Source organism: Hemitrygon akajei, chromosome 30, assembly GCF_048418815.1.
Source record: "Hemitrygon akajei chromosome 30, sHemAka1.3, whole genome shotgun sequence".
NCBI classification, from domain to species: domain Eukaryota; kingdom Metazoa; phylum Chordata; class Chondrichthyes; order Myliobatiformes; family Dasyatidae; genus Hemitrygon; species Hemitrygon akajei.
In genome coordinates this window covers 8,396,949-8,410,651 of record NC_133153.1, presented here as the reverse complement: position 1 = coordinate 8,410,651, position 13,703 = coordinate 8,396,949, and the positions used below count along the sequence as shown (strand labels likewise).

General features: G+C 39.4%; 1 protein-coding gene across 9 annotated transcripts in view; it reads left to right on the top strand.

Moving 5' to 3' along the window:
• Positions 1 to 13,401, top strand: part of arnt2 (aryl-hydrocarbon receptor nuclear translocator 2) — a 383,517-nt gene extending 370,116 nt beyond the window's left edge. For all 9 annotated transcript variants that reach the window (XM_073032942.1, XM_073032941.1, XM_073032949.1 and 6 more), the window contains 2 exons: positions 2,452 to 2,597; positions 7,921 to 13,401. In XM_073032942.1, the coding sequence (XP_072889043.1) occupies positions 2,452 to 2,597; positions 7,921 to 8,019 (245 nt within the window). In that variant the 3' untranslated portion in view covers positions 8,020 to 13,401. The remainder of the gene's footprint in view (positions 1 to 2,451; positions 2,598 to 7,920) is intronic.
• Positions 13,402 to 13,703: the final 302 nt, after the last annotated feature.

Sequence of the window (13,703 nt, the reverse complement as noted above, 5' to 3'; positions counted from 1 at the left end):
AGTAGTTTTGAGGTGGGACAATTAAAATTTCTTGATAAGTAAAGGGGTGAAAGGATATGATAGGCAGATGGGAATGGAAGGTTGAGGTCAGTCAGTAAATTTGTAATCTTCTTAAATGGCAAATCAGTTTCAAAGGTTCAAATGGCCTACTCCTAGTCCTAGTTTGTATGTCTATTTGTACCAGACTGATTAGCATATTATTTTAAAGGGGAAGACATTACACCTGAGATGTGCAAAGTGTAAATTACTGAAGTACTATAGGTTCCTGTATCATTAATTTGCAAAGCTCCAGAGGTCTGAGAACCTATTGAGAGCAAAAAAAATCATTTCATCTCTGTAATAAATCCTTCAGTGTTATAAATAGTGACTCCTAGTTCTGTAACCTGTGCATTGGCTTTATCAGAACTTTTTAAGATCTTAAATGTTTCACTTAAGTCCTTGATTGGTCACGTAAACTATAATAGATGCACACATCATCTATCAAACCACTCATTCCAGGGATAGTCTAGTGAATCTCTGAACTGTCTCCAAACTCTTCAAAGGAACAAAGGTTCATTTTATAGTCAGAGTACGCATGTACAGTACAACTCTGATATATGTCTTTTCCTCCTTCTTCTTTGGCTGTCCATCGATTTTCGATGATGACTGAGACCTGGACAAGGTTGTATGGAAGACCTGCAGTTGCCCAAGCTGCAAGTCTCCCCTCTCCACGCCACCGATGTTGTCCAAGAGAAGGGCATTAGGACCCATACAGCTTGGCACTGGTGTTGTCGCAGAGCAATGTGTGGTTAAGTGCCTTGCTCAAGGACACAACATGCTGCCTCAGCTAAGGCTTGAACTAGCGACCTTCAGATCACTAGGCCTTGTCTTTTCCAGATAGTCATGAAATACAGAAAAACTATGGGAATTGTTGAAAGAAAGACATCAACTTCCTCCCCCCACCACCACTCCGGGCACAAGAAAGGAAAAGAAACAAAACTTACAAACCCCAAAACCCCCCACCCCTTCCCTCACATAAAAAACTAATAGATCGCCAACACAGAAAACAGCAGCTGGAACATCAAAAACCCCAAATCCCCAACACCCTCCCTTCCAAAGACACAGCGATGATTACTTCAAACCGCATCACCCCTCCCTCACAAAAAAACTGACAATAACATCAAATCCCCCACCCTTCCCTCGTAAAACCAATGGCGACAATAACATCAAACCCCAACCCCCTCCCTCACAGAAAAGAACAGTGACAATAGCATCAAAACCCCTAACCCCCGATGCACCATCAATAACTCTCTGAAACGGGAGGCAAACGATAGGCTTTCATTAGCTGCAAGAGACCACCACACAACATCAGGGGTCTGTGGGAGGAGCCAAAGGAGCAGTCAGCAGAGGGGCGTGTCCAGACAGGTATATGTAGATCACCACACCCCCTCTGACACACAAAAAACTAACAGATTGCCCACAAAGAAAAACACCAACAAGAACATCAGATCCCAAATCTCCAACTCCTCCCTCTCAAAATTGCCACTGGCTAATTGGCAACAAGAAAGAAAACAGTAGAAACTGAAAGAGACCAATAGTCACATAAATCTCAGAATGTCGAAAACATCCTCCCATCAGCATTCGAGGAGAGCAGCCGCATGAACTCAGTCCTTCCGTGAAGGGTGAATGCCATGCTGGGTCCAAACGCCAACGAGCTGGCTACTTGCCTCCTTGGCCTCCACTGAGAACGACCACTGATCTCCTTCGTATTCACTTCAGTGCTTCAAAATGGGGTAGTTCATGCCCCTGGTCTTTCCCATGGGGCAGCTTGTCCTCTCGGTCCTCTCCGGACACAGCAGATCACTAGATCGTTCGACTGAATTCCGAACTGCACGTCACAGGCTGTAACAGTTTTCATAACATAATCAAGACAATAAGATCAAGCAGAAGATGTAAAGAAAGTGATATAATTGAAGAGATTGGCTGTCTGCAAAGATGTCACCTGAGGAATTGTTGTTCACTGGCACCATTTTGTCTGGAAGTGTAACATCCTTCTTTAAATAAATAGACCAATACTGTACACTATATTCCGGTGTAATCTCACCAATCAGCCCCCAAATTATATTCTCCCTGTATTTACATTCAAGCAATATACAATAACATTAGGCAGCTTTTCTAATTATTTGCTGTATTAGCATACTGCCCTCTGCAAATCATACACTTGGACAACAGATCCCTCTACATCTTGAGCACTGTGATCTCTCACCATTTCACCATGACTTTCATGTACTACAATCAATATTATGATATATGTATGAATCTTCTAAAAATATCAGTAAAGGTCGCTTCCTTTTCTGTTCACTAAAATGTTTGACTTGTCCCTCTTTGGTTTTATAACTAACTGTATCTTTGTCAACTGCATAATACTGTAGAAGTAACTGATGTTTTTGCATATTGAAATCCTACCCACAGCTGAGAGTGGACAAAGTAGCGGGCAGTTCCAGGGCAGATCCTCCGAAGGCTCAGCGGTATGGTCTCAGTGGCAAGCCCAGCATCACAATCAACAAGCCAACGAGCAGCATACACACCAACAACAAGCACAACCTGAGGTCTTTCAGGTGAGAGGAACCAATTAAATGGGTTTGCACAGTGCTAGTCTAACTATGATCTCAAGTACTTCACAGCTGCTCATGAGAACACACTCAGATGCTTACAGCCATTTGGAATCATTCACAAACATAATTTGACATATTAATCTGATTAAATTAAAACTGCACTGATATGACATAATTACCTTCAGCCACACCACAAACCATTGGCTTCATATTTAAAAACATTTTTGTTCTATGCACTGGTACTTTCCTGATTTATATAAATGGTAATCAGTCTATGAGTTTTCAGTTTGTTAAATGTAAGTGGACAATTGAACTGAACGAATGCGCAGTGTCATTCAGCATTGACCACAGGTTAAGAATGGATTCCAGGGAAACAGTATGTCTACAAATCTTACGGGTATTGAAACATAAAATGACATATATGGTCTCAGGAAATATCATGGCACATTTTTCTCAGGACAAACAAAACATAGGGAAATTTCTGGATTAGTAATCAGTTGACCAAGATTAATAACACAGAGGCTACACATTAAAATCCCAACATGAATGTTAGGAAATGTGTATTCATTCTTTTGTTTCAAAAATGGCATTCTGACATTGTCATAACGATCTAGTTGAAACACTGCGGGTCACAAGACCTGTATCTTCATTTCAACTAGTCCATGTATCACTTTATTCTTGCGTAGTTCACTCTGAACCATCCTTCTATTGTAGCCAAGCAAGTCACAGTGGGAACAAGCAGTAAATGCCAGCATTGCTAGTGATTCCCACATCCTGAAAACAAACTTTTAAAAAAACTCTGTAACAACCTGGAGTTATTCACACAACCTGAACCTCCCCCTGCCCAAGACCATATCCCACCCAGTCATCAAATGCCACAATATCCTTGAATTACAAAAATCTGTTGGTATCAGTTATGAACATATGAAACAGCTCAAGATACACCCCACTCCAGGGTTACAGAACACACTGCTTCCTCGGACAGCAGGATTATGTACACTAGGCCCATGAACTGGTGTGTTCAGAAGAATCAGAAACTCAATGGAACAACATTTTACATGGCTGCATGGGCTACTTGCGAAGAGGAACTTTACCCTAGCTGAGGAACAGGTGCACTGTTACGACTGAAAAGAAGAGAAATTTATTCAACTGGTAGTGAGTCCTTGGAAACTTCTACCCCAGAGGGTTTAGTTATTGGAAATTCAGAATCTGAAGGAAATCAGATAGTATGGAGTTGATACAGGAAAATAGCACTGAGGTGGAAGATCAGCTTTAAGAGACAGAGCAGGTCGAAGAGACAAGTGATTATAAAACCAGCAAGCAGGAGCATTACAGTCTAAGATGGCATAGATTCGAAAGTTACTGCCTACATAATGCTCCAGATCTATTGACCTTTCACCATTTACCTTTGTAAGAGGCATCAAACACAAGAATAAACTGGATAGCTGAGCAAACAATCCAATACTGTTCTACAAATCTTCTAAAATATCTGAAATGTAATAGTCTGTTCTATTTTGCTGAAATGTGGAACTGGGCTCACCAGTTTTAGTTTCTGTCCAGGTAAGGCTAGAAAACTTTTTTTTTGTTATTTGGAAAAATTGGTACAGTGAATCTGGTTCAATCATTGAATCATGCAGTTCTAAACAGATTCCTGGACAAATCTGGCCAAGCCATCCATCTGTATTTAGGTTCTTTTCCAGCTGCATATACCGGAGGATCTCAAATATTCACCTAGATACTTCTGAAATATCTCTCCAACTGATAATCCTTCAAACTGGCCAACTTCATTCCTTGATGCTAAACACAGGATAGCCAACTGTCTCACCCACTGCCCTGATAGGATGACCTGCATCACTTTCCTCCAGAGACGATGAATGAAATGACCACCAATTACTGAGAAACGTTGGTGTCGGCATTTCTCAGAGAAAGTGCCACCAAGTCAGTCATTCCCATTTGAGAGCAGTATATTCAATATTTGCTGGCTTCTTGCTGTAGTTATTCTCTGATATTTGACTCAGTGTGAAGTCTAGTGGCCCAGCATGATCTTGTATTGTTGAATGTGCCTGGAGTTTATGGTAGCTTGGACCTGGTGAGAGAATCACAGGCTCACTCATTTGGATTGAAAACAATAGCTGCAGAAGACCTTCGTAAGTAGAAGCCAGGATTCATGGTTAAATTAGTTAAGTTAGCTTGATATTTTTAATTGTTTGAGTTTTATTGTTTTGTTTTTATGTTTTTACTCATTTTAAGCTTTATACAGTATTTCTTCTTTTGATCTTTAATACGTGATTACTTTGAGTATTTCTGAACTTCAGGGATGTTCAAAAGCAGTCAATTTCTGTTTGTGTTTGTCAGTAACAAGTTATCCAGCAGTGACAGTGTTTGCCAGTAACAGGTTACCCAGCAGTGACAGTGTTTGTAAGTAACAGGTTACCCAACATGACAGCGTTTGTGAGTAGCAGGTTTGTCAGTAACAGGTTACCCAGCAGTGACAGTGTTTGTCAGTAACAGGTTATCCAGCAGTGACAGTGTTTGTCAGTAACAGATTACCCAGCAGTGACAGTGTTTGTCAGTAACAGGTTATCCAGCAGTGACAGTGTTTGTAAGTAACAGGTTACCCAGCAGTGACAGTGTTTGTCAGTAACAGCTTATCCAGCAGTGACAGTGTTTGTCAGCAACAGGTTACCCAGCAGTGACAGTGTTTGTCGGTAACAGGTTACCCAGCAGTGACAGTGTTTGTCAGTAACAGGTTATCCAGCAATGACAGTGTTTGTCAGTAACAGATTACCCAGCAGTGACAGTGTTTGTCAGTAACAGGTTATCCAGCAGTGACAGTGTTTGTAAGTAACAGGTTACCCAGCAGTGACAGTGTTTGTCAGTAACAGGTTACCCAGCAGTGACAGTGTTTGTCAGTAACAGCTTATCCAGCAGTGACAGTGTTTGTCGGCAACAGGTTACCCAGCAGTGACAGTGTTTGTCGGTAACAGGTTACCCAGCAGTGACAGTGTTTGTCAGTAACAGGTTATCCAGCAATGACAGTGTTTGTCAGTAACAGATTACCCAGCAGTGACAGTGTTTGTCAGTAACAGGTTATCCAGCAGTGACAGTGTTTGTAAGTAACAGGTTACCCAGCAGTGACAGTGTTTGTCAGTAACAGCTTATCCAGCAGTGACAGTGTTTGTCAGTAACAGGTTACCCAGCAGTGACAGTGTTTGTCAGTAACAGCTTATCCAGCAGTGACAGTGTTTGTCAGCAACAGGTTACCCAGCAGTGACAGTGTTTGTCGGTAACAGGTTACCCAGCAGTGACAGTGTTTGTCAGTAACACGGGTTATCCAGCAGTGATAGTGTTTGTCAGTAACAGCTTATCCAGCAGTGACAGTGTTTGTCAGTAACAGGTTACCCAGCAGTGACAGTGTTTGTCAGTAACACGGGTTAGCCAGCAGTGACATTGTTTGTCAGTAACAGGTTATCCAGCAGTGACAGTGTTTGTCAGTAACAGATTACCCAGCAGTGACAGTGTTTGTCAGTAACAGCTTACCCAGCAGTGACAGTGTTTGTCAGTAACACGGGTTAGCCAGCAGTGACAATGTGTTTGTCAGTAACAGCTTATCCAGCAGTGACAGTGTTTGTCAGTAACACGGGTTAGCCAGCAGTGACAGTGTTTGTCAGTAACAGCTTATCCAGCAGTGACAGTGTTTGTCAGTAACAGGTTATCCAGCAGTGACAGTGTTTGTCAGTAACACGGGTTAGCCAGCAGTGACAGTGTTTGTCAGTAACAGGTTACCCAGCAGTGACAGTGTTTGTCAGTAACAGGTTATCCAGCAGTGACAGTGTTTGTCAGTAACAGGTTACCCAGCAGTGACAGTGTTTGTCAGTAACAGGTTATCCAGCAGTGACAGTGTTTGTCAGTAACAGGTTATCCAGCAGTGACAGTGTTTGTCAGTAACAGGTTAGCCAGCAGTGACAGTGTTTGTCAGTAACACGGGTTAGCCAGCAGTGACAGTGTTTGTCAGTAACAGGTTACCCAGCAGTGACAGTGTTTGTCAGTAACACGGGTTAGCCAGCAGTGACAGTGTTTGTCAGTAACACGGGTTAGCCAGCAGTGACAGTGTTTGTCAGTAACACTGGTTACCCAGCAGTGACAGTGTTTGTCAGTAACACGGGTTAGCCAGCAGTGACAGTGTTTGTCAGTAACAGGTTACCCAGCAGTGACAGTGTTTGTCAGTAACACGGGTTAGCCAGCAGTGACAGTGTTTGTCAGTAACACGGGTTAGCCAGCAGTGACAGTGTTTGTCAGTAACACTGGTTACCCAGCAGTGACAGTGTTTGTCAGTAACAGGTTATCCAGCAGTGACAGTGTTTGTCAGTAACACGGGTTAGCCAGCAGTGACAGTGTTTGTCAGTAACAGGTTACCCAGCAGTGACAGTGTTTGTCAGTAACAGGTTATCCAGCAGTGACAGTGTTTGTCAGTAACAGGTTACCCAGCAGTGACAGTGTTTGTCAGTAACACGGGTTAGCCAGCAGTGACAGTGTTTGTCAGTAACAGGTTACCCAGCAGTGACAGTGTTTGTCAGTAACACGGGTTAGCCAGCAGTGACAGTGTTTGTCAGTAACAGGTTACCCAGCAGTGACAGTGTTTGTCAGTAACACGGGTTAGCCAGCAGTGACAGTGTTTGTCAGTAACACGGGTTATCCAGCAGTGACAGTGTTTGTCAGTAACATGGGTTAGCCAGCAGTCATAGTTTTTGTGAGCAGGGTTATCCTGATTAGGTGTTGGTCAGCAAAAATAAGTTGGCCCGCTGTTACAGTGTTCTTTGCCCCTTCTATGGGCACAGCTTGTTCGCCCTTGCCCACATTGGTGACATTGCACTGCGTGGGGCTTGCTGCCATGCTGGATGAAGAAGCGAATGTACACCAGGAGATCTGGAGGAGGTAGGTCTGTGTTTAACTACGTAGGTTCAAGTAGCAAGTTCTAGCCCAGCATATGTTCTTAGCCCACAGATTCCTCAGTTCCCTTTAATACTTCTGCAGTGTGTGCACTGTAGAAATCAGTGCAAAGCTGAGGATGACCCTTCGAGGTAGGATCATCTAAGATCTGTGTAGGTCCAAACTTCTTGTATCCTTTACAAAATACAGTAGTTCTTAAACAACATTGATTGCACAGGCATGTATGTTAATTCATATATACATAATCATGTATTTGTTGCATGTTCCATTCTTTGTCTCTTTTGGTGGTAATATTGTTATAAGGCTTGATATTTCATTTTACAACAGGGTGTAACTCTTCCAAAACTCTAAGCCTGTGATTGTTTTCTACTTGCAGGATATGTTGTCCATGCTTGGAGATCCAACACAGGGCACTGGAAATTACAACAATGAGGACTTTGCTGATCTAAGCATGTTCCCATCTTTTTCTGAATAAATACTTCAATAAATGTCCACCTGCTCAGTAAAAAGTGAGCACTTAAATGAAGTAAATATCTTCAGATTAGGAACTAGCTTTCCAAAACTTGAGCCACTTAAATAAAGCCAAATGGAATTAATTCAATTACAATAGCTAACAATATTGAACATTCCAGGCAAGAAACTGTGGACCTACAACAAACCAATGAATTGTAATGAATACTGAGGTGTTCCCAGATATTGTAAGATTACACTCACCACTACCCAGTGAGAAAATGGTTACAATACCACAGATATTATTTGACCATTTCTCAACAATTAGAACATTATTGCTCTGCTTTTGCAATGTAATAACACTGAAACTGTTGGCATTCACCATCAGTACTCTGTGTAAATAACCATTTCAGCATTTCTGTATATGCTTTTATAAACACAGAAGTCTAAAGGTCTGTCAGTGATCTGCCCAACCAATAAGTGCACTACAATTCTGGACTTCTCATGAGTTTGTTGTGAGAGAGGAAACTGGGCTAAACCTAGCATTTACATCACAGAGAACTCTGTGCCAGGTCCAAGGAGACACCACTGATTTGAATAAAAGAAACCAACTACATGAGCCTAAGGTAAAAGTCCAGTAATTTAAAAAAAACTTATAGTTAATTAAAATACTCATATCTTTGCAGGATTTTTTAAAAGTCTTGAATGTCTTAATTTAGAATTTTTAATGTTTAAAATTGTTTATTTTAATTTTCTAATCTATTTAAGTTTAATTTTGCTTTTTACAATATTTCAACATTTTTGAATGTCTCAGAACTTTTCAGTTTTTTTAAAAGATTTTATACTTTGACAGCTCTGGCCAGGTCTGGAAATGTTTCTTACTGGACAGTCAATCCTTCTTTCATTTTGTGGACAGGGCTTCCTTCGACACATGGTAGTCCTTATGTCACGGAAAGTCCTAATTAGGCACAGAGCCTCACCTAGAGAATACTCCCCGTAGTTTCTGCAGATTCCTACTGGGAGGATTGCTTTATTTTTAATGGTTATTGTTGGGTTACCACTGACTGCACAGTGTGCCCAGCGTTTGTGTCTGAGTTGTACCTGCTTTATTAACAACTGCAATGCATTGCTGAGGAAGTGGGAATCCGTACGGAGACGGCCACAAAAGGAAAATTATAGTTTGATTGCAGAATGCTTTTAAGTCAAGTAGACAATGAAATATTTTATGATTCATAGATAACAAAATACATAAATCACATCTGTGCCGTCGAGAACAATTCAACAAACCAAGAGTATCTTTGCTTTGTACTGCAGTTGTTTGATGTGACCGGCATTTCCTTCTCCATTTATATATGATCCAATGTTGTTAACCACTGGGTTATAAGATAAAACTTCAGCTCTGTTAGAACGTCTTGAAAAGGAAAGTGGCCAATACCTTGAAAATGCCAGTTCCTGAAGGAAAGAGAGGGACCAACCAATCTTCCGCATCACTTTGTCCCACCTGCCAAACAAAAATACCATTCTCCAACTTCTTAAGTTCACTCGAGAGATAAATCTCACAGCGGGCTGCAGCAGGCTGATTATATTTGGTTCATTTCTTTAAGGGCTTATTTTTATATTCATTATAAAAATTGAGAAAGATGCCATCAAATTCATGCTTTAACTTCAATGTGCTGCGATCATTGTGTGATGTTGTGATGTTGTCTGAGTTCTCTGTAAGTCCTCAATAATGTTTCTTAGTTGTGCACTGGGGCAGGGGTCTGTTTCTGTATGTGTAGTACCAATGGAACCAATTAAACAGTTTAAGCAAAAACTTGGGAGCTTTGATGTCACAATGAAAATGGTAGGATGAGATGGTGGTCACTCAGTTAGAATTCAGTTAGCATTTACTGACACCCAAGACAAAAATATAATTTAGAGATCCTTCCTGAACTCAAAAGAAGAGAAGCTGCTTAAGGTGCTCTTTGAAAAGAACAGGTCACACTTATTCCCACCGCTATCTGTAAGGAGTTTGTACGTTCTCCCTGTGACCATGTGGGTGTTCCGGTTTCCTCCCACAGTCCAAAGACGTACGGGTTAGTAGGTTCATTGGTCATTGTAAATTGTCCTGTAATTAAGCTGAGGTCAAATCAGGGGTTGCTGGAAGGTCCTACTCTGTGCTGTATCTCAGTAAATAAATTAAATGATAAACTTATAGCCAGAGCATCACTCCCTGAGTGCACTTCATTGTGTTTGCACCAAATAATTTTCCATTGTAAATTGAAGAATATCCAAATTTTTTGCATTTGGTAGAAATGCAAACACTGTTGTTTTAAAATATATCAGAATAATGGTTACCTTTTAAAAATCTGTTTTTCTAATGCCGTGTATTGATTTATGCAGTTTAGATAATACTGCAAATGCAAAAAGAAACTGGAGATTACCTCCAATTTTTCTGGCCATCTTATAGTTGATAAGACTTTTTTTTTCTTTGAAGAGCACCTTCAAAAACTCTTACATTGATTTCCTCTTCATAATGACCAGTGGTTGTCCTTTCCTTTGCACTCCATTCCAATTGTTGAACAGACCAAATGTGCATGGTGGATCATCCGGCAGGGAATACTGCTGCAAAGATGAACACCTCCAACTACAATTTAACTTTCTTCCCTCAGTTTGTTCTACAGTTGCTTACAGCATAGGAATCAAGTCTTTGCCAGTTTGCAGAACAACGTATTTAAGTGTCAGTCTAAGAAATGTCCCTATGCAATTAAAATGTAATTTCCACATTTCTGTTTCCTGTGGTTTAACCAAAGGAAGTTACTCATAATAGCTAATAAAATGTGTCTCTAGTATAGGCAGTTAACTAGTGAATGAGTTGCATCGCACTAAAAGCACCAGATAAACAAAAGGACTGTACTTTAGAGGAAACGTATAAGAGGATATCTGCATTTCACAACTTGTTGAGTTAATGTGCAACCTTTGAGGCTGAACCCCTTCAATGAACCGAACTGTTTTTTAAGGTTGATGATATTCCATCAAGTTATTTCCTTTGTCTTTAACAAAATGCAAAATAAGGCCAGAATAATTAAAACACACATTCTCTTCCACAATCAATGAAATCCATATGGATATAACTATTAAAGATTAAAATTAATCCATTCAGAATTAGCTTCCTGTGCAATCCAGTTTCTTACATTTTATTTGAGTTTTTTTTCTCTCTTATATTTCCTTTTCAATAATGTTTAATCAAACCTGCCAATACTCAGCCATTGAATCTTTTGTTGACTCTGTCACATTAAAACCAAGAACAGAAGAACAATAGAAATGGAAATAACAACAAAAATTACATTTCTATGGTAACTTTAACCTGAAATTTCCATAAACATCATGAGTGAAATATCAATCACATAACCAAAAATATGGTCAAAGAGGAAGGTTTTGAGAGTGACTTAAAGGGGAAGTAGATAGTGTGATTTGAGGAGGAAATTTTGGAGCTCAGAGCTTAGTTGGTGTGGCAGTGCATGACGTCCTCTGCCGGATAGAAGCTAAGTCAGGAGGCATAGATTCCTAAATGGAAGGAGTGAAGATATTGGAAATTTTAGACCTGGAAAGAATCGAAGAAATGTGAATTTTTATGGAGTTGGAGTTAGTGAAAGAACACTGTAAGAGGGTTAGGTCATCTCAATCCCTACGGACTGCCTAAGAAAAAAGTAGTACTGATCCTCACCAATCAGGAGGCTTCACTGTGATATTAAACCAATAATGAGACCAGTATAGGCACCCAAAGCCCTACCTTTACAGTACAAAATACTGTAGTTTTATTTTTGTAGTTTCTCTGAGTCTGAGTGCTTCAAGTAGCAAGCAATTTCTCATTGTCCCCACCCTCTGGAGCAGATGTTCCTGCAGAATCTTTGGTTCCAGCCAGATTCAAATGGAAATCTGACTTGGCCTTGGTCAATCACGAATCATAGACTGTGCAAACTTACTTAAGGTATAATTTCTACAGCAGGATCTATAACTTAATCATGTTGAAATTGTAGCTATTTAAGAAATGAGCATTGAAAAATCTTGTTAATTTAAGCACCCTTGTCAAGTTGATGTTTTCATTGAGTAATCTATGTTGGACAAATGTTGTCTGTAACATATTAAACCTGTTTAATGTTAAAGCTTCTGCTTAATGCATTAGATTAAAAGTTAATTTCTGCAGAATTTAAGTGCAGAATGGAACTGTAAATAGTTGTGTTAGGAGCACAGTGAATCAATGTTTAGCAAACATTCTGTATTTTCAGTGTTTTGTAAGTACTTCTGAAGTAATTTCATGTAATGTAGTATTCTAATTTCTGCAAAAGTGCTTTTATTTTTGTATATTGTAGTATCATTAACTATGTTTCATTAAGTAAAAAATGTAACTCCACCAATAAATATGCTTCTTAAGTCAGTATAGTTATAAATGTGATTGTGCAGACATGTTTTAGAGAAAGGCAACTTTAATAATGATTACTTTGAAGTAATTTGCTGTGGACCAAGTGTTAATCTTGGAAAAATCCAATTTGGAGTTTGAAATATCAACTCAAGTATATACTCTGCCCACTTTTCTTCCATTGACTTTAACAAAAAGCAAAATCATTTGGAGCGTTTAACGTGGGTGGGTGGAATGGGGTGGGGGTATGTAACAGATCAAGAGTGTGATGGCCAGGTCAGAATTGTTTTACCACAGCCATTTACATCGTCTTCAGTTTAACCTATTGTTTAGAAATTTATATCAGCTGGTATGGTAGAATTTCTTTGTTGACTGATGAAGGACAATTTTGCTCATACTACACAGGCTATCTTAATAACATACCGATAACAATGTACAAAACTTTGGTTTTAGTCACATTGTGCACTTTCTAGCACAAATAGCCACAAAATTCAGATACACGTCTAAAACATTAGAAACCACACTTTTGAAGGGTGATACTTATATAGATAAATACAACTAAAATGGCACAAGTGTAAAGATTTCCAAATATTGTTTAGATTTTATACTATAATACATGAGGATTCAAAACCCTAATCATTTTATTTCAGTCTTTCACTTGTGAGTTTTTCAGTTATTTGTTTCTAAGGCCTGTGATTTCAAAGTAGGACTGTTTTAATTACCATGCCTGTGTTTCAAATATAACGTTTAACTAGATTATCATTTTTATTCATTGGTTCTCTGTCAAAAACTTTAAGCTGCAATATGCTGAACAAAATCAGTTTGTAATTTATCTGCTGTTACAAACAATATACAGTTAATGTGAAATATTTAATCATGCTGTTGTCTATGTCTTAACTGTGATCTTTAATTATTAACGTAGCACACTAAAACAAAGAAAGGCAGAAGTTAAAGAAGTAATTGGTGTGATGTATCTGTAATGCTGCTAATAAACTAAACCAATAGCTATTTTCTGTCCATTCACTTGTTTTTGTCTACAGGATCCTGGCCTGATTTTTGTTGTATTCATCTTTGACTCATGACTCAGTTCAGTATGTTTTGAGGCGATCTTTAGCCAGTTAGTTGGAAAAACAAAATGACGTAGTAATTGAAAGTCAGAGCCCTGCAGATGCTGCAAACCTGAAACAGAAAATATTCAAAACATTCAGCAAGTCAGGTAGAAAAGAGAAAGGGTTAAGTCTTTATCAGAACCATCTTCAACCTGAAACATTATTTTTTCCCCCACTTTCCTCTGTCCTGTTTAATATTAC